Genomic DNA, 19,813 nt, shown 5'->3' on the forward strand with positions numbered 1-19,813 from the left:
ATTCATTATATTCGAACTGAGAATATGTCCGAGAATCCTGCAACAAACCGATGTTTAGGATATTGGTCTTTAGTTTTGAGGATCCGTCCTTCTGCCCTTCTTATATACAGGCGTCACCTGCGTTTTTTTCCAGTCGCTCGGGACTTTACGTTGCGCAAGAGATTCGCGATAAATGCAAGCTAAGTAAGGAGCCAGTGCAGTAGAGTACTCTCTGTAAAACCGAATTGGAATCCCATCAGGACCTGGTGATTTATTTATTTTCAACCCATTCCGCTGCTTCACAGCCCCAGGGATGTCTATCACTATGTCCTCCATACGAATAACAACAACAGCAACGTGACCATCAACATTTTTTACCGCTATATCACTAACCAGCTTCAATGTAATAGTGCCAGTTCAAATTCAGTGGTCATACAAAACCTTCATGTATTAGTTGTTTCATCTCGCCTTTATTACGACTTTAATTTTGCTGTCGACTAGACATCGAAATAAGGGAAAAATAGTGGTTCCATGTAGTGCGTAAGACTACTTTCAATGAACTGCTTCGCAAGAAGGACAACGATAAATCCGGTTGTGCCACCACAAATGAGGCTAATATGACATGACCAGAAGACGAGGGTTGAATTTTATGGCGACGCCGACGTCGTTAGATCATTTGGATAGCCATGAGGAACAATATCAGTAGTGGCCCTTCGTGAAGGAACGAAGAAACCTACAACGGCGCATGAAACGCACAGCGTACGTAAATCTGACTGAGCGGACAGGGATTTAAATCTCACACTCCATGAAAAGGAGGTGTACGTGTTAACGACGGCGGTAGGTGTGTCGGAGTAAGGAGAGCAGAGTGACTGGTTTTGTAGAGAGCGGGGTGCCGCTGCCGCTGCCCGTGTCAGAACTGGGTCTTCCGCCGTAGCCTTGGCACAGTGATCACTGCGCCGCCGCAGGCGCCAGCACCAGCACCGGCGACTTTCACCTAATCGCCTCTCCGGCGCTGCACTCGCTCCGCCGACCTGTGTCTGCAGCAGGCAGCAACCTCCGCTTATACAAGCCACCGAAGTGTTTTCGTCACTTCAAACAACAGGCAGAACTTGCTCGTGGGACTATGGGATGCCGTGCGAGGTGGCGCAGTAGGTAAGACACTGGACAAGGTCTTACCTGAAACTTCCCGGCAGATTAAAACTGTGTGCCCGACCGAGACTCGAACTCGGGACCTTTGCCTTTCTCGGGCAAGTGCTCTACCAACTGAGCTACCGAAGCACGACTCACGTCCGGTACTCACAGCTTTACTTCTGCCAGTATCCGTCTCCTACCTTCCAAACTTTACAGAAGCTCTTCTGCGAAACTTGCAGAACTAGCACTCCTGAAAGAAAGGATATTGCGGAGACATGGCTTAGCCACAGCCTGGGGGATGTTTCCAGAATGAGATTTTCACTCTGCAGCGGAGTGTGCGCTGATATATCAGAGTGAAAATCTCATTCTGGAAACATCCCCCAGGCTGTGGCTAAGCCATGTCTCCGCAATATCCTTTCTTTCAGGAGTGCTAGTTCTGCAAGTTTCGCAGAAGAGCTTCTGTAAAGTTTGGAAGTTAGGAGACGGATACTGGCAGAAGTAAAGCTGTGAGTACCGGACGTGAGTCGTGCTTCGGTAGCTCAGTTGGTAGAGCACTTGCCCGCGAAAGGCAAAGGTCCCGAGTTCGAGTCTCGGTCGGGCACACAGTTTTAATCTGCCAGGAAGTTTCATATCAGCGCACACTCCGCTGCAGAGTGAAAATCTCATTCTGGTAAGGTCTTACCTACTTACGAGGTCTTCTGTGGTTTCCCAAAATCGCTCAGTGTAAATGTGTGGATGATTCCTTCGAAAAGGACAAGGTCGATTGCCTTGCATCTGCCTCTAACGACGTCGTCGATGGGACGTTAAATCCGAGTATTTACTGCATTACATGTACGTTCACTGACCATCTCGAACGTGCTGGATTTACAAACACTCGTAGAGAAATGAGGCTTTCATGTTTTTTGGCTGGCACGTATTGCCCCAGAAACGACTCGTAAAAAATAGCTCCAATCTCCCCGTTCCGATCTAGATTTTCTAGAGTTTTTCCGTGAACGTAAAGCAAAGCTGTTTCGCAGAGGAAGACTGCACTGTAGTTCCTTCTCTAGATTGTCGCACAGATGACAAAATGGTAGATATCGAAATAGAAGACAGAGGGATAGGGAAACAATTAAAACCGCTCAAAAGAGGAAAGGCCGCTGGACCTGATGGGATACCAGTTCGATTTTACACAGAGTACGCGAAGGAACTTGCCCCCCTTCTTGCAGCGGTGTACCGTAGGTCTCTAGAAGAGCGTAGCGTTCCAAAGGATTGGAAAACGGCACAGGTCATCCCCGTTTTCAAGAAGGGACGTCGAACAGATGTGCAGAACTAAAGACCTATATCTCTAACGTCGATCAGTTGTATAATTTTGAAACACGTATTATGTTCGAGTATAATGACTTTTCTGGAGACTAGAAATCTACTCTGTCGGAATCAGCATGGCTTTCAAAAAAGACGATCGTGTGAAACGCAGCTCGCGCTATTCGCCCACGAGACTCAAGAGGGCCATAGACACGGGTTCACAGGTAGATGCCGTGTTTCTTGACTTCCGCAATGCGTTCGATACAGTTCCCCACAGTCGGTTAATGAACAAAGTAAGAGCATATGGACTATCAGACCAATTGTGTGTTTGGATTGAAGAGTTCCTAGCTAACAGAATGTAGCATGTCATTCTCAATGGAGAGAAGTCTTCCGAAGTAAGAGTGATTTCATGTGTGCCGCAGGGGAGTGTCGTAGGACCGTTGCTATTCACAATATACATAAATGACCTTGTGGATGACGTCGGAAGTTCACTGAGGCTTTTTGCGGATGATGCTGAGTATATCGACAGGTTGTAACAATGGAAAATTGTACTGAAACGAAGGAGGATCTGCAGCGAATTGACGCATGGTGCAGAGAATGGCAATTGAATCTCAATGTAGACGAGTGTAATGTGCTGCGAGTACATAGAAAGAAAGATCCCTTATCATTTAGCTACAATATAGCAGGTCAGCAACTGGAAGCAGTTAATTACATAAATTATCTGGGAGTACGCATTAGGAGTGATTTAAAACGGAATGATCATATAAAGTTGATCGTCGGTAAAGCATATGCCAGACAGATTCATTGGAAGAATCCTAAGGAAATGCAATCAGAAAAGGAAGTAAGTAAGTTACAGTACGCTTGTTCGCCCACTGCTTGAATACTGCTCAGGAGTGTGGGATCAGTACCAGATAGGGTTGACAGAAGAGATAGAGAAGATCCAACGGAGAGCAGCGCGCTTCGTTACAGGATCATTTAGTAATCACGAAAGTGTTACGGAGATGACAGATAAACTCCAGTGGAAGACTCTGCAGGAGAGACGCATAGTAGCTCGGTACGGGCTTTTGTTGAAGTTTCGAGAGCATACCTTCACCGAGGAGTCAAGCAGTATATTGCTCCCTCCTACGTATATCTCGCGAAGAGACCATGAGGATAAAATCAGAGAAATTAGAGCCCACACAGTGGCATACCGACAATCCTTCTTTCCACGAACAATACGAGACTGGAATAGAAGGGAGAACCGATAGAGGTACTCAAGGTACCCTCCGCCACACACCGTCAGGTGGCTTGCGGAGTATGGATGTAGATGTAGATGTAGAATTGGAAATATCCTCCAAATATTCCCAATTGAATTGCTTTTTGGTCCTGTTTAGTTCACCAGCAATTTGCCCGAAGAAACTGAACTTAACAGTGGACCATATATCGAACAGCTCGTTGTATTCGTCAAGATAGAGAAGGGAAATGTAGGAAAAAATATTTCCATTGTCATGCGGGTACACTTGCGTATGAATCGAACACGTCGTCGACATTGCTCTTTGACTTACACAAACATGCGAAAACACAGACACAAAACTTATATCCTTGGACAGTGATAGTTTTCCCCTACGAACAAAGAAAAATTAGGTCTAATCGCCGATTGCAACCAAGGTATTTGCGAGGTTTTCTTTCGTTTTATGGCAAATGGCGGAACTGGAAATCCAGTTCCTAACGTTCTCGGTTGGGAATTGGCTACATTCTCAGCTTACTGAGAGTTATCTGAAGAGAACCGAGAACACTGCCTATTTCGGTACATTGTGGAAGATATAAACAAACCTCCACCGACATCTGGGCTCAGACGTCAGAAGTGACTATCGTTACACTTCCACACAAGTCGGAATTTCTGTAATGCCATCGTCGCTGTCCTTTCTGGAAGTGTCGCCCATCTGGGTGCGTTGATGATTTCTGTGACGCTCTTGTGATAACTAAACAAAGCCGTGACAAATCGTGCGCTCTTTTATTGAACCACCTCCTTCTTCATTCAACATGGTAAAGTAATGTTCCAGATTGACGAATCGTACTCAAAAAGTAGCTCACATTCGAGTTTTATAAATGACTTCCCTCTGAACTGATTCCCTTGATGTATGACGGCTGTGACTCACTCCAGTGATCGATCGACGAAGATGTGATGTAGTAATGAGAATCATCTACCAGTCCGTGCATCAAGAGTTGATCAATAGCAGGCTGGAATCAGTCCCTGTCAAGGGAGCTGCAGCCGATTTATGTGTTCTGTTGTTCAATGAAAACTCTACAAACCCTAGTTATCCGCACAATGGTAATTCACGACATTTCCTTCGACCATAGACAGAGTAACATGCCTATAGATCATTGCGTTGGCATAGCCGAACAGAGCAACATGAGCCCTAGTTCATTCCACTACAAACAGGACTGAACTGCAACTTTCTACCTAAAAGTATCACTGGAAACATCGCTAGGCGTCATCCTCAAACATATATTAAAACCACAAACTTTCAGCGAAACTTCACGTGTAATGTGTAACGTGTCAACTCTTTTCTGCTGTTCTACGGGCCAGTCCCGTCTTTGTACAAATTATGAGACGCTTCATCCGGAATAAGTCTATGTGATGTGCGCTGAATGTGTATTGATGAGCCAAAACATTTTGACTTCCTCCTTAATAGCAATAGTAGTAGTAGTAGTAGCTTAATTCTTCCGTAGATCTCTTTTTACAAGGATATAGGACAAGTCAAAGTATTTACAAATTTAGATCGATTTAAAATTAGCTAATTCGTATACACATATATTTACAGACTTCTAGTTAGAAACAATCATTAGATATACTCCTAGTATACAATACTTTTTTTTACAACCAACTTATTAAATAATGTAATGTCACATTGTTCACTCATATCTCACCATCGGTCACTGCCCACTCTATACACACATTGTTTCACAACACTTCACTCAATACATACACACACACAAAAACACACACACACACACACACACACACACACACACACACACACACACACACACACACACACTGGTGATCTCTGGGCTATTTTCTGTACCGCAACTTCCCATTTGCTATCCTGAAAAACTGAGTCAGCATCCCTCCATAATGAGTGAGATGTTGAGCTCAGAAAGGGGAAGAGGTGTTAGTATTGTGCTATGCATAGCTTGGGGGTAAGTATTTCTAGAAAGGAAAAAAAAGAAGGAAAAAACATAAAGTGAAGGTGTTATGTGGAATGTTGGATATTTTATAATCATTATTATTATTATTTATGTGTACAACATTTTTATCAAACCCCTACTCTGTTTTAGCTAAGTAATCCTTCAATGTATAAAATGTATTGCTTAACAGATACTTTTTTAAATAAGTGTATTTTGGCAGTTTCTTTAATCTCTTTTGGTAATTTATTGTACAGTTTTATACATTGGTAGAAAATGCTGTTTTGAGTTTTATATTTATTTTTTCTTGGTAAATGTAAGTTGAGTCTATCTCTTGTTGCATCTTCATGGACAGAGCTGTTTTTGCAGTAATTACTAATATTATTTTTTATGTGTACAACTGACTGATAAAAGTATTCACATGGAGCAGTTAAAATCCCCAGTGTTCTGAGCAGATCTTTGGTTATTATTCTTACAAGTCCAACTGCGATCCTGTGTGTCATAGATTCGACAACGTGGTATGTTTCCGGAGGTACGTGGCACAGGTAACGCAATTCCCGTAAATTATGGGTTGATGGTTTGTAGGTGCCCGAGAGCATCCCATCTGTTTCCCACTAGGTTCAGGATAGGTGAATTAGGTGAATTCGCTATCATGTTCCTCAAACCATTATAGCACGATTCTGGACTTATGACACGGACAGTTACTGGCTTGGAAAATGCCATCGTCGTCGGGGAAGAGATCCACATGAAGGGATGCTGGTGGTCCACAGACGTCAAGGTACCTTCGAATACTACTGCAAGTCTCATGGAAGCCGAGGCGAATGTCCCCCATAGTACATTACTGCCCCCTCCGGCGTGCATCCGTGGTGCCGCACAGTTTTCGAACAGCCGTTCTCCTAGACGACGGCGTATCTGGACAGGCCCATCAATCTGGTGAAACAAGTAACGCGATTGTACTGAGCAGGTGACACGTTCCCACTGATCCACCGCCCAGTCTCGACGATCCCTTGCCCACTGCATTTGTAACTATCGATGTCGTTATGGGATCACGTAGGGGTCGTTACGCCTGGGCCCATGTTTAACAATGTACGCTGAACGATGTTCTCCGAAGCATGTGTGCCCGCACGAGCATTGCATTATGTCGTCGGATGTGTCACAGACCGCCGCCTGTTCTGCTTCACAGATCGGGCAATCTTCCGTCCTCCACGCGTCATCACCTAATCGCCGTCCCTTGGTTTCGCCGTCCTTCACCGCTTTCCATAGATACTCTCGACAGCAGCGCGCTAACAGCTGACTGACTTCACCCTTCCCGAGATGATCGATCGCAGGCACTGCGCAGTAACAACCAGCGCTTTGTCAAAGTCTCTTACGTCAGTGGATTTCCCCATTTGTGACCCATAGCGTCGCTAGAAAAATTTCGCATTTGTCTCTGCTCCGCTTTCTTCAAAGCATCACTTGCCCGCAACGCCGTCAGACCGCAATCACCCTCGCGGTGGGCAGTGTTAATAATGTTGAGACTCTCCGTTGTATAACTACTTAGCCATATTGGCTGAGTTTGTGTGTTTCAACAAGTAGTCATTATTCCAGGAACAGACACTGACACAATTTTGATCTCTTTAGTGAAGACAACTGCATAAAATTGCCACTTTGTCAGATGTTTTAAAATTCAACTACCTCTAGATGTCAAAGTAGATTGAGGCTTGGTCACTGTGGGCAGAGTAGGATGGTAGCTTGGTCACTGTGTTAAGTTATGCCGAGTTTCCGTTCCACTAAGAAATCGATACCTCGGTAATACATTGTGGGAAAAATGAAACCGCCCGGAAAATATTTCATGCAGCTTAAGATGGGCTACCAACTTACATTGCGGATGGTCTATGTTGCTTTGCCTACCTTAAGACAGCTGAAATATACTGTACAAAAAAAAAAAGCCATACCACTAAGGAGTTAAACTTTGGCGGTCAATGGTCAATGGCAACGCAATTTTACCGTGCAACTGGCAAAAATAGCAAACAGGGGACATGTCGATACAATGACGAATTTATTTCGTGTACTCAGTTGGACAGTAATTATGCTTCGCCGACAGGTGCGTGAACAATTTGAGGGAGGACGTGTAGTCGGCTCAAACAAACTGGTTGGAGTAATCGGCGAATCGCTCGACATTTGAACAGGAGCGATGCCACTCTTCGGCGATGTTGGCAGGAATGGGTGAACCATGACCGGACACCTAGTCAAGACGCGAGCGGCGGGACAACCAGGAGTGACGATCTGGGATGCCATTTCTTTCATACCAGAAGCACTTTGGTTGTCGTTCGCGGTACTCTTGCACAACCGTACGTCGACGTCATTCTAAATCCCATTTTTGTTCAAAAATGTTCAAATGTGTGTGAAATCTTATGGGGCTTAACTGCTAAGGTCATCAGTCCCTAACCTTACACACTACTTAACCTAAATTATCCTAAGGACAAACACATACACCCATGCCCGAGGGAGGACTCGACCCTCCGCCGGGACCAGCCGCACAGTCCATGACTGCAGCGCCTCAGACCGATCGGCTAATCCCGCGCGGCCCATTTTTGTCTATCACGGCAAGCCATCCTGGGCATATATCTCAGCAAGATAACCCGCCCGCACCCGGCGAATGTTTCTACTGGTTGTCTTTGTGCTTCCCAATTCCTACCTTGGCCAGCAAGCACATTGGATCTCTCCCCAGTTTCCTGGCCACTTAGCTTACAGCAGAAATCGCTCAAGCTGATATCATACCAAGCACACTGGATTCAGAAAATTCGGTACTAGTTAACATTGTTCGAGATGTCGGTATAAAATCTTGAAACTAAGTACTGAAACACTGCAAGATACCAATTTCCGTATGGAAAGATTGCAATAAATTCACCATTATAGAGACTGCGTCTGCTACGTTTATGCGTCCTCTTATGGAATCCTTCTAGGCGATATCGGGTCCTCACCACTCAGGACTGACGGAAAATATCGGGAAAGTTCTTAGATGAGAGGCTCATTTTCATATTGTCGCGAAACGGGAAAGAGTGTCACGGTAAGATAAACGAGCTACTGTAGGGTGGTGGTCATTAGAACACAGGCGTTTATCGTCGTGACGAGATCTTTTCATGAAATTTCAGTCACCAACTTTCCCCTACGACTACCAAAATATTTTGTAGACTCCCATTTCTATAGCGAGAAATGACTATCGTGATTCAGTAAGAGAAATGATAGCCTGCACGGACAGATGTAAGTGTCCATCTCTTTCCACGTGCTGCACGAGAGTGGAACGGTAGAGAAAATGTCTGAAAGTGGTTCTACGCACCTTCTCCAAACATATAATTGTGAAGTGCAGAGTGATCATGTGGTCGTAAATGTAGAAATGAGGTGAGTCAGAAGTGCACCGCAACCGCGTATCAGATTAACGACTACCTGGCTAGAAGGGAACTTTAGCAGTTTGTCCTTAATCACCTAGTCTCGATGTCAACGGAATTCTAATCATCCTCGAGTCCTGTAAGTGGTTTGCAAATACCAATTTTGGCTAATACTGTACCAGTTTTCTGTTTCACAATTCCAGCCTCAAATACTGAATGTCCAAAGAGGTTAAGATACGAAAACACACAACACTTATTTCAAAGGTGACATTCAGATGACTGATCATAAAGGACCCACGGCAAACGGAATTCCATTACGTACGAATCTTACAAAAGCAAGAACAATCTTCTTCATACTTTCATTTGGATTTGTTCCACTGTGATAAGGTCTGTTAACGATGGCCAGTCGCTCTCAGTTGATTTTAAAATTACTTTATTTGATTTTATGGGCGGATGTCCTCAAAGATCGGCAATTCTGACAGTTGGACATTCTACGAAACGTAGACTGTTAATCACAAAACATATCCGTTTAAATTTGGTAGTGTCTTATATACGATTAATAATGGAATTTTATCAAGAAAGTTAAAGGAAGGGTGGTTAGAGTTTAATGGCCCGTCGGCTTTGAGATCGTAAGACGTGGAGCAACAGCTCAGATGTACAAGGATGTGCACGAAATCACACGCGTTATTTCTGCTGGTATTCGACTGAAGAAATTCTGGAAACCGCGGGGAAACGTAAATCACGACGGTCTGACAGCGGTATGAATTCAGCGTCTCAGTCACAGTAAATACTAAATTTATTAAGATATCTCCTCCTCATGGAAAGTGTTCTGAATATATATCAGACAGACAAATTGCGATTTACACTCGAACAATACTGTGCGTTTTATAAGAACACTCTATTAATTTGAGAGTGTAGAATAGAAGAAGAGTGAAAATGTCAAACGGTCTAAGTGCCAAATCTCATATTAAAAGGAGACCGTGTCATCCTCAGCATTCAGCATCGGCTGCGTTTTGGAGGGGCATGGATCAGCACACCGCACTTCCGGCCGTTATCGATGGGTCGACCTTAGAGTCACTGCCTCTCAATCAGGAAGCTCCTCAGTCGGCATTAAGAGGCTCAGCGCACACCAGTCCACTCCTCCCATCAAGGAAAAATGCCTGGCAGTACCGGGAATCGAACCTGAGTCTCCCACATGAGGGTCAGTGGCGTTGATCACTCTGATACAACGGCGGATACATCTCACCTTTGTCAGGGGAGCCAGAAAAACAATGTATCACTTTTTGTACATAGCTCTGTACAAAATGAGATTGAGAAGGTGTTCTGATACTGCAAATTATATTGCTTACGTCATGACTTGTAGGTTGCAGTAGGTACTGGGGGTGAAGAAGTTTGCACAGAATAGTGCATCAAACCAGTGTATCAAACCAGTCTCTGGATTGAACACCACCACCACAACAACAACAACAACAACAACATCACTGCAAAAAAAGTGAGACAAATTAGAAAATAAACTATTTATTAAGAACGTTCTAAGTTCCATAACGGGCAAATGACTGATTCTGAGCTTTAATCAGACAGTTTGTGTTTCAAGTGCGTTAACGCTGAGGCACTATTCTTTTATTTGTGACAACTACAGAAATATAGCCGTTACGCTTTAACTAGTGGAACCATAGTAAAAAAAATCCTTCTCAATTATTTTAAAATTATTTACAAGAGAATAACAAAATTAAATTCTAGAAAATGTCACTCGGTATTAAATTCTGTTTCTTACACAACTCCATTCTTGGGATCATAAGTTGCGAAGTTTACTGTAGAGCTCTCAAGCTGTTGAGGAAGAAATGGTAATACTGTCGAAAGGTCTTTCTATCTTGCATCTGATAAACATAATTGTTCTTTCAGATGAAACAGCACGTGGCATACATCAGCTATGCTCTTTCCTCTTTTGAGTACATTAACATTTCCCCGTGTTTCTGGTTCGGAGTAAGAATTTTTAATAACCATTTGAATGTGGGACACTTTGATCACATTGGTTTTAGAGACCTTAAAAGCATGCATTGACAGAGTATTTCTGCAGCATCTTTAAAATCAGAGAAACTTGTATGCATTGGAATGTTTCATATTTCTACTCTTCATATACACTGATCAGCCACAACATTATGACCTGCGTCACCTGGCGAGGAGTGACTGCTTGTCAGACACACGCACGGTGCATGTAGAATCAGTGAGCATGCTATTTGTGTGTAGAATGGGGAAGGTGTGCGATCTGTCTGAGTATGACTGAGGACAGATTGTGATGGCCTGGAGTCTCGACATGAGCATTTCGGATACTGCACGACACTTCCAATTGGATGTTAGAGGGGTGCCGCAGTGAGTGTCTGTAACACGTGGAGAAACCAAGGCGATGTCGAGGAGTTGGGTGGTCCCCTTCATTACAGATGTCAAAGGGTAGGGCTGATAAAACAGGAGAGACGGTGAACTGTGCCGGAACTAACATCAGACTTTAATTCTGGGCAGAGTACATGTGTGTCTGAACACACAGTGCACCGAACACTCCTAACTATGAGTTTCGGCATCCGACGACCCATGCATGTGCCAATGTTAACAACATGACATCGTTAACTACTACTGTAACGGGCACCTTCCGCACTGAACGTTGGCGCAGTGGCAGAGCGTTTCATGGCCTGACAAATCCCGATACATTCTTCATCATGCCGATGGGAGGGGGCGAATCAGTCGTCTTCCAGGGGAACAGCTCCTTGAGACGTATGCTGCGGCACGGTGACAAGCTGGCGGCGGCTCCATTATGCTCTGGGGAACATTCATGTGGGCGTCCATGGATCCGGTGGAGCTCGTGCAAGGCACCATGACGGCCAAAGAGTATCGTACACTGGCTGCAGACTACATGCACCCCTTCATGACGATCATCATTCCCGACGGCAGTGGCACTTTTCAGCAGTATAATGCTCCATGTCACAAGACCACCTTCGAGGAACACAGTGGCGAGTTACAATTAATGTACTGCCCCCTCCCCCCCCCCCCCCCGAACTTGCCAGATACGAATGCGATGAATCCATCTGGGATGTGATTGAACGTGGCGTCAGAGCTCATTGCCCCCCTTAGTGAATTAAGTGACTTGTGTGTGCAGATGTTATGCCCACTCCCTCCAGCTACCTACCGAGGTCTAATTTCCATGCCAGGACGGGTCTCCGCTGTTATCCGAGCCAAGTTGGGCGTACCGGATATTAGATATGTGGTCATAATGTTCTGGCTGATTAGTGTATGTACACTAGTGGTCATTAAAACTGCTACAACAAGAAGAAATGCAGATGGTAAACGGGAATTCATTGGACAAATATACTAGAACTGACATGTGATTACATCTTCACCCAGTTTGGGTGCATAGATCCTGAGAAATCAGTACCCACAACAACCACCTCTGGCCGTAAAAACGGCCTTGATACGAGTGGGCATTGAGTCAAACAGAGCTTTGATGGCGTGTACAGGTACAGCTGCCCTTGCAGCTTCAATACGATACCACAGTTCATCAAGAGTAGTGACTGGTGTATTGTGACGAACCAGTTGCTCAGCCACCATTGACCAGACGTTTTCAGTTGCTGAGTGATCTGGAGAATGTGCTGGGCAGGGCAGCAGTCGGAATTTTCTGTATCCAGAAAGGCCCGTACAGGACCTGCAACATGCGGTCGTGCATTATCCTGTTGAAATGTAGGATTTCGCAGGGATCGAATGGGGTAGAGTCACGGCTCGTAAAACATCTGAAAAGTAACGTCTACTGTTCAAAGTGCCGTCAATGCGAACAAGAGGTGACCGAGACGTGTAACCAATGGCACCCATACCATCAAGCCGGGTGATACGCCAGTATGGCGATGACGAATACACTCTTCCAATCTGCGTTCACCGCGATGTCGCCAATCACTGATGCGTCCATCATGATGCTGTGAACAGAACACGGATTCATCCGAAGAAATGACGTTTTGCCTTTCATGCACCCAGGTTCGTCGTTGAGTACACCATCGCAGGCGCTCCTGTTTGTGATGCAGCGTCAAGGGTAAGCGCAACCATGGTCTCCGAGCTGATAGTCCATGCTGCTGCAAAAGTCGTCGAACTCTTCGTGCTGCAAACGTCCCCATCTGTTGACTTAGGGATCGAGACGTGTCTGCACGATCCGTTACAGCCATGCGGATAAATGCCTGTCATCTCGACTGCTAGTGATACGTGGCCTTTGGGATCCAGCACGGCGTTCCGTATTACCCTCCTGAACCCACCGATTCCATATTCTGCTAACAGTCATTGGATGTCGACCATCGCGAGCACCAACGTCGCGATACGATAAACCGCAATTGCGATAGGCTACAATCCGACCTTTATCAAAGTCGGAAAAGTGATGGTACGCATTTCTCATCCTTACACGAGGCATCATAACAACGTTTCACAAGGCAACGCCGGTCAACTGCTGTTTGTGTATGAGAAACCGGTTGGAAACTTTCCTCATGTCAGCACGTTGTAGGTGTCGCCAGCGGCGCCAACCTTGTGTGAATTCTCTGAAAACCTAATCTTTTGTATATCACAGCATCTTGTTCCTGTCGGTTAAATTTCACGTCTGTAGCACGTCATCTTCGTGGCGTGGCAATTTTAATGGCCAGTAGTGTGCTGTTTGTCGGAGTTTAATAGTTCATCGACAGTCCCTTAGAAATGAAACTTTAAATCAGCTGTTTAAGAGTGAACAAAGGAAAACGTTGGGACTTTACTTAAGGAGCCGTCACCGACCATTACTTTCAAGTGAGCCACGGAAGGTATAGAAGATTTCATTCGATCGATCCCAAACCTATAAACTGGTTTCTTCCGCAAGAGCCGGTTACATTTAGTTCTCTGATGACTAGCTATATGCATGTTCTCCGAATCCCTCGCAGGATAATTGGCGTAGCTGAACTGTGAGTAGTCTTGCCTGAAAGAAACACTACCGGAAGCTTCGCAAAGTAAGTGTTGTGGTCCGAGATGAGCTCACGCCATCCATCAGCGACATCCTGTGACGCGGACTTCCCGAAATACACGTCGCACATCGCGACTCTTGAAGCGGACTGCACTGCTGCCAACATTCCCGCACAAAAATAAGATGGTAAGCTAGAGCGGCGAGGTGGATGGATCACTCAGCAGCGGGGGGCGCGACTGAGTCAATGGTCATCGACCCCCACGTGTGCACCTTGCCCACCGGCCGACAGAGTCACGTGGTAGATCGGCGTGGCCAACTGTACAGCGTGTAAACGTAGCGCGAGAGCTGCAGCGGCTGCCAGTGCTTCTCTTGGCGTCACAGTGACAACGCGCTCGCGTTACGTCCGGCCACCGATGCCTTCGGCGCTTACCGGAACAGGGTACGGTTTCCTTGCGCGCTCCGGCTGTCCCGTGGGACTCCGGGCCACTGCCTGCAACTGCCGCAGCTCCATGTCGCCACATGGCTAGTATTGTGCACCAGTCGTAGCTGCAAGTACCTGTTAATTTTGACAGTCCTCAGCGACCGATCCATCTATCCCTTGCAGCAGTCTCATTTACCAGGGGATCCTAATCCAGACAACGAATACCGTCAGTCACCAGTAACCCATTCATAACCTAGTGCTGCAAGATCCCGAATGGTTTCCAAGTAACAAGATTCAGAAGTCGGTTTTGATAATCCGAACTAACTCACCCTTGCTTCACCCATACTGTAAAATATCAGATGATGTGAAGGTAACTCGAATGTGAAAAAAGTAAGTTACTATAAAACTGTTACCAGTAGCTTGACGCAGTTCCATATAAATGCTGCGAAAGACGTGTTATTTGTTTTTAAAACAAAAGAAATTTATTTTTAGCATGTTTAAATTTTTCAGGAAAGCGCATTGCTTTGACAGTTTAACTTCTGCTAAAAATAGTTTCCAGTATGATTTTATAATATGGATAAATATAAGTCAGACTGAGGAACTAAAAATTTTGTTGTACTGTCTAGTAAATAATGTCTAGTAAAAAGGCTCGAAGGCCCGCCTGGAGGGTTTTTTCAGTCGTCTAACGTCACTTTACAACGAAAAATGGTACATTGTCTTCGTGAGGTGTATCTTTAGCACTTTCATTGTTTCTGTACAGAGCAGGAAACTTCGACAAGTCCGTGTAGAGTTCAGCATCATGTTTTTGTTGTTGGCGATAAGAGATGAGGAAGTGGGTGAAGCGAGGTGCCTCCATACAGCCTATTTCTACCAAGGGGACCACCGGGCTCAGCTTCCCTATCACGATCAACATCAACAGTGTCACGTGTCCGCTCTCCATGAGACAATGCCGAGTGATCTGGAATTTAACTCAGAACATTGGTGCAAAATCTGTTATTTAGAAACTGTGCGTTACCAAATCTCTTCCCCTTGTCGGCCAAATACTGAAAACGAACATTTCTTCGAGCACCAAGATTCGCCTTTGAATGAAATGCCAATGCACAAGCGTGCATTAGCGACCGCTGTTGCATCTTGTCTACATGTGGGATATTGTGTTGATAAGACAGTCACTCACCAGTCGTAGAGCATTGCAGACTACGTCGGGTCCCCAAACTGTTTCTCTAGTTAAAGTTCGAATAGCGGTGATTTGTCACTGCCTTCCTCTGACCTGTTACGAAGTGTCACCTGATTAGCATAGATGTGTTAATGCAGTGCGATGTCGTGTTCGGTCTGTTGGTGAACATGGTACAGACAGGGTGAAACTGGTGCCAACACATGTCCTTCTCCACTTAGCAATATCCATCCAACCACTCGACAGACTGAGCTCCGTCAACAGTCCTATATTCCTTCTTTCCTTGAGAAACTCTAGAGAGTTTGACGTTTTGCCGGCTGGAGTGGCCGTGCGGTTCTAGGCGCTACAGTCAGGAGCCGAGCGACCGCTACAGGCGCAGGTTCGAATCCTCCCTCGGTCATGTATGTTTGTGATGTCCTTAGGTTAGTTGGGTTTAATTAGTTCTAAGTTCTAGGCGACTGATGACCTCAGGAGTTAAGTCGCATAGTGCTCAGAGCCAGTTTGACGTTTGGACGTTTGCGCGTGGTCCGGCGTTTAGAAACTGTAAATCGCAACCTCCTCTTCCGGGGTAAACACTGCTTATGAGCGTTTGTTGACCTCCAGGATTCGAAGCAGCTCCCTCCGGGACAAACTCCACCGTGCTAGCGAATGCAGCAAAATTGTATTTCTTTCAATTCCTTACGATCATCTTAAAGAGGTGAAACTTCCTGGCAGATTAAAACTGTGTACCGGACCGAGAACTGAAGAGGTAAACATGAAAAATTTTAAAAATTGCAGAATAGCTATAAAAATCTTATTGACAAACGAGGCGCTTGTATTGCATGAGGCACAAACAATAGTATCCGTTATAGCAACTTTTTTTCTCAGAGAAAGTTCACAACAACTAAGTTAAAATTGGATGTTATGTCGCGCATGTAAGAGGAAATATTGTTTCCTCTTTGCAGAAGCTGCATGCAGGATCGGAAGATGCCACACAAAGGATGTAATGGTCAATGACTTCTACGATCGCTATCGTGTTCTCAGTAGCTCCAAACGTCTCCTGATCGTAAACCTTTTTCGTGTAGTTACCGGTTACATGATGGTGCTTAGGTAGGGACGAACGTCAGTGGACTTCATTGGATACAGTGAAAGAAGCTACTTTGCCTCATATGACAAAAATGACAATCGAACTTTTATTCAATTCTGTGCATATTGTTGAGCATTGTCTGCCGACTGTGACTACTGATCGCCATCAAATTTGACAAGTGTGATCGTTGTTGCACTCTCAACTGTGTTGCGCATTTGCTATGAATATAATTGAAGCACTCCTGTCGAGGAAAACTGTATCTATGGTAACAATGTGTTTATTCAGTTCGAGGAAAAATTCAGTGTATTCATGTGAAAACAGCGTCGCTCTACTGATAATACCTTTCACGTTGTAGGTATCTTTTAGATTACAAAAGGTTTTTGTAACAAACATCTGTGAAGTGAATACTTCCATTTTAATCGATGAAACGTTTGTATTGACGTAGCCAGCACACTACTGTGCGTGAATTTTATTCAGTAGCCTAGAGAACGTACGGTTCTGCTACAAAATTGAATTTGCGTTTATGATTGTCCTGAATTACAAGAATCCGTTACTCGTCCACATAGCTGCAGTTTCAGTCTCGTAGTAGCGCTTTAAGTCAAATAAACAAACGCAGTGAAACAACTGAACAGTGCCGTCAGTTCAAATGTCATTCGAGATGCATACATCTTATATTGTTGTCTCTTATTACATGAGCATTAAACTCAACGTACTGTAGCAACAGAAGTGAAACATTTGTGGAGCTTTAAAGAACTATGTTAAATCTGTTTTGTCGTTAAGCAACATCTTTAAAATGCACGATAGATTTACGAATATACGATGTATAGTGGCATGATTCCTCCGAAAGCAGGACTAAATTCAAGTTTAGCCTAGTACTGAACAATAAATCTAGCAACAGCCCCGAGATAATTCTGATCATCTTAAGGTGCACTTTCCGAGAGCTTAAATTAAGTAAAGCAGTTTTATAATTCTGTAAATTTCAAAGATAGCAATTATGTCTTAAGGAACTTCAGGATATAAGTGTGCATTGCGCAGAACTTGAATCAGAATGTCAGTCAAGCTCGGTTGCGAGCAAATGTAAGGCGAAACAGTAGATCGTTAGTTATTTCACGTCAGAACCAATGAATGTACAGAATATTTATGCAGTGAGACTGTAATGTCACCTGGATATATTTACAGCAGCCAGTTCTGAATAAGAATTCTAAAAGCAAATTCTCCGTCCCATGAAACTCAAGAAGTCAGAATTATCTTATCTGCCGCAAATACATTATCAATTGCTTTTAGCACAGACTAATCCTAAAAGTAGCGGGTACAAGAGTCAATGAGATTTCCTCAGTTTTAAATCCGTTCTTAAGTGCACTGTGTGGAATGTGTAGGTTTGTTCTTACTACGGGGTATCCACGTCATCAGCAGATAGGAGACACCAAATATTCAACATGAACATAGATGTAATTTTGCTTCGATTCTGAATTTTCGTTTGTCCTAGATCGTCGAACGACGAGCACAAAGACTCGGACAGCGGTGCTGTTATACACTTAACACACTGGCCAGAAGAGGATATTGGACAGGGTATTCTGATACATTCTATAGAGAACTATGTGTCTAGAATAGCTAGGAAAAGAGCTGTATCGTATTATTATGGGAAATGTGTCGACTACATTTTTAATTAATAGTGAGAGTATCTGATATCAGGGAGTCATCATTCGGCTTTAACGATCACTACGATACCCATAAGGTTAATGCCATACTCAGTTACATTTTGTACCCGAATTTGTGTTTTAGGCATTGGTAAAATAAGAGATGATTGGCCACAGCATGATGTAACAAATCAATCACAGTGAAAAGTAGCTAACGATGCAGGAAGAGTATAGATTCCAATTTCACGATTACAGTATGTATTCGTCGATCAGGGCAATCTTGTCCAGATATGGTCGGTGCTTTTGCTCACGGTCCAGCAATATAGGTGGCAGAATGGATGATTTTCAGTTACAGAGGGCATTAAACCATCAAAAGGGTGCAGCTTATCACCCCAAACTCCATTCCTCTCAGCGGAGATGGCTTATGCAAGTACGAGAGTTGAATGAAAAGTAATGCCTCCACCTTCGTTAACTGGGTTTGGATGGGAATATTTTGATAAATCAAACGCAGAAATAATCCTTAGATTGTGATATTTAATTACCATTATTCACTTTTCCACATAATCACCACCCAACTGGAAACATTTCTGCCAACGATGAACAAGTTTTCTGTAGCCTCTGTTTCCGCAACCACAGTCTCACAGTTCTCTCAACGTCTTCATCAGAAGCATAATGATTCCCCGCTCATGGTCTTTCATTACGGGGAACACATGGGAGTCAGACGGTGCTAAATCTGGACCGCATGGAGGATCCCGTACGGTGATGAGATTCGGTCTCTGAAGTTTTGCTGTGGTGGCACGTGAAGTATGTGGTATGGCATTGTCATGCTGCAGGAAAACATTTCCCTTTTCCTTTCGGACCCTTGTTAGCCGTCGTTTCAGAGTTCGCGTCGTTGTGAAGTAACGCTCTGAATTTATTGTTGTTCCACGATCAAGGAAATCAACATGAATGAGACCATCTGCGTCCCAGAACACTGTGGCCATGATTTTTCCAGCTGAGGGCTGCGTCTTGAATTTCTTTTTCTGGGGCGAGTCTTTGTGTCGATATTCCATAGACGGATGTTTCGTCTCCCGGTCATAATGGTGTACCCACGTTTCGCCTCCTGTCACAATTGAATGGAGAAAGGGGTCATCTTCATTCTCGTAACGCGAGAGAAGTTCATGGCAAATTTCAAGTCTGTGCGCTTTCATTTCAGGAGTCAGCATCTGGGGTACCCATCGTGCACAGATCTTGCGATAGCCAAGCAAAGCAATAATGTGATCCACACGTTCTTGTGAAATGCCGATTGTGCTTGCAGTTTCTCTCTGAGTGATACGACGATCGTCCTGAACCAATCTGTCAACATTCTGCTTGTGAAACTCGACGGTTGCTACCACTGGACGTCCAACTCTTTCTCACGCAGGTCAGATGTTCCCACCCCAACGTCCTTAAACTTACTCGCCCAACGACGCACAGTACTCCCATCAACACAATCACCATAAACTGCTTTCCTTCTCTGATGAATCTCCTTTGGGGTGACACCTTCAGCTGTCAAGAATTCAATGACTGCACGTTGTTTAAATCGCACTGACCGACCCTCTGCGCAGGGTTCCATACTTTACCCTGTAACAACACACTCGTTCAGTGCTAAGGCTTCCCGC

At 44.5% G+C, this 19,813-nt stretch overlaps 1 protein-coding gene and 1 non-coding gene across 3 annotated transcripts in view; one reads left to right on the plus strand and one right to left on the minus strand.

Moving 5' to 3' along the window:
• LOC126278560 (uncharacterized) overlaps window positions 1–19,813 on the plus strand; it is a 320,088-nt gene that overhangs the window by 217,824 nt on the left and 82,451 nt on the right. The window contains exon 1 of one of the 2 annotated variants that reach the window (XM_049978765.1): window positions 14,072–14,317. The exons of the other annotated variant lie outside the window; for it this stretch is intronic. Coding sequence (XP_049834722.1) covers window positions 14,292–14,317 — 26 coding nt within the window. The 5' untranslated portion in view covers window positions 14,072–14,291. Of the gene's footprint in view, window positions 1–14,071; window positions 14,318–19,813 lie in introns of those variants that run through there. 2 annotated transcript variants of the gene reach the window in all.
• Window positions 1,184–1,258, minus strand: Trnas-aga (transfer RNA serine (anticodon AGA)). Its single transcript has one exon. It is a non-coding gene; the product is annotated as a tRNA-Ser (tRNA).

The sequence above is a fragment of the Schistocerca gregaria genome, chromosome 1, assembly GCF_023897955.1.
Source record: "Schistocerca gregaria isolate iqSchGreg1 chromosome 1, iqSchGreg1.2, whole genome shotgun sequence".
Classification (NCBI taxonomy): Eukaryota; Metazoa; Arthropoda; class Insecta; order Orthoptera; family Acrididae; genus Schistocerca; species Schistocerca gregaria.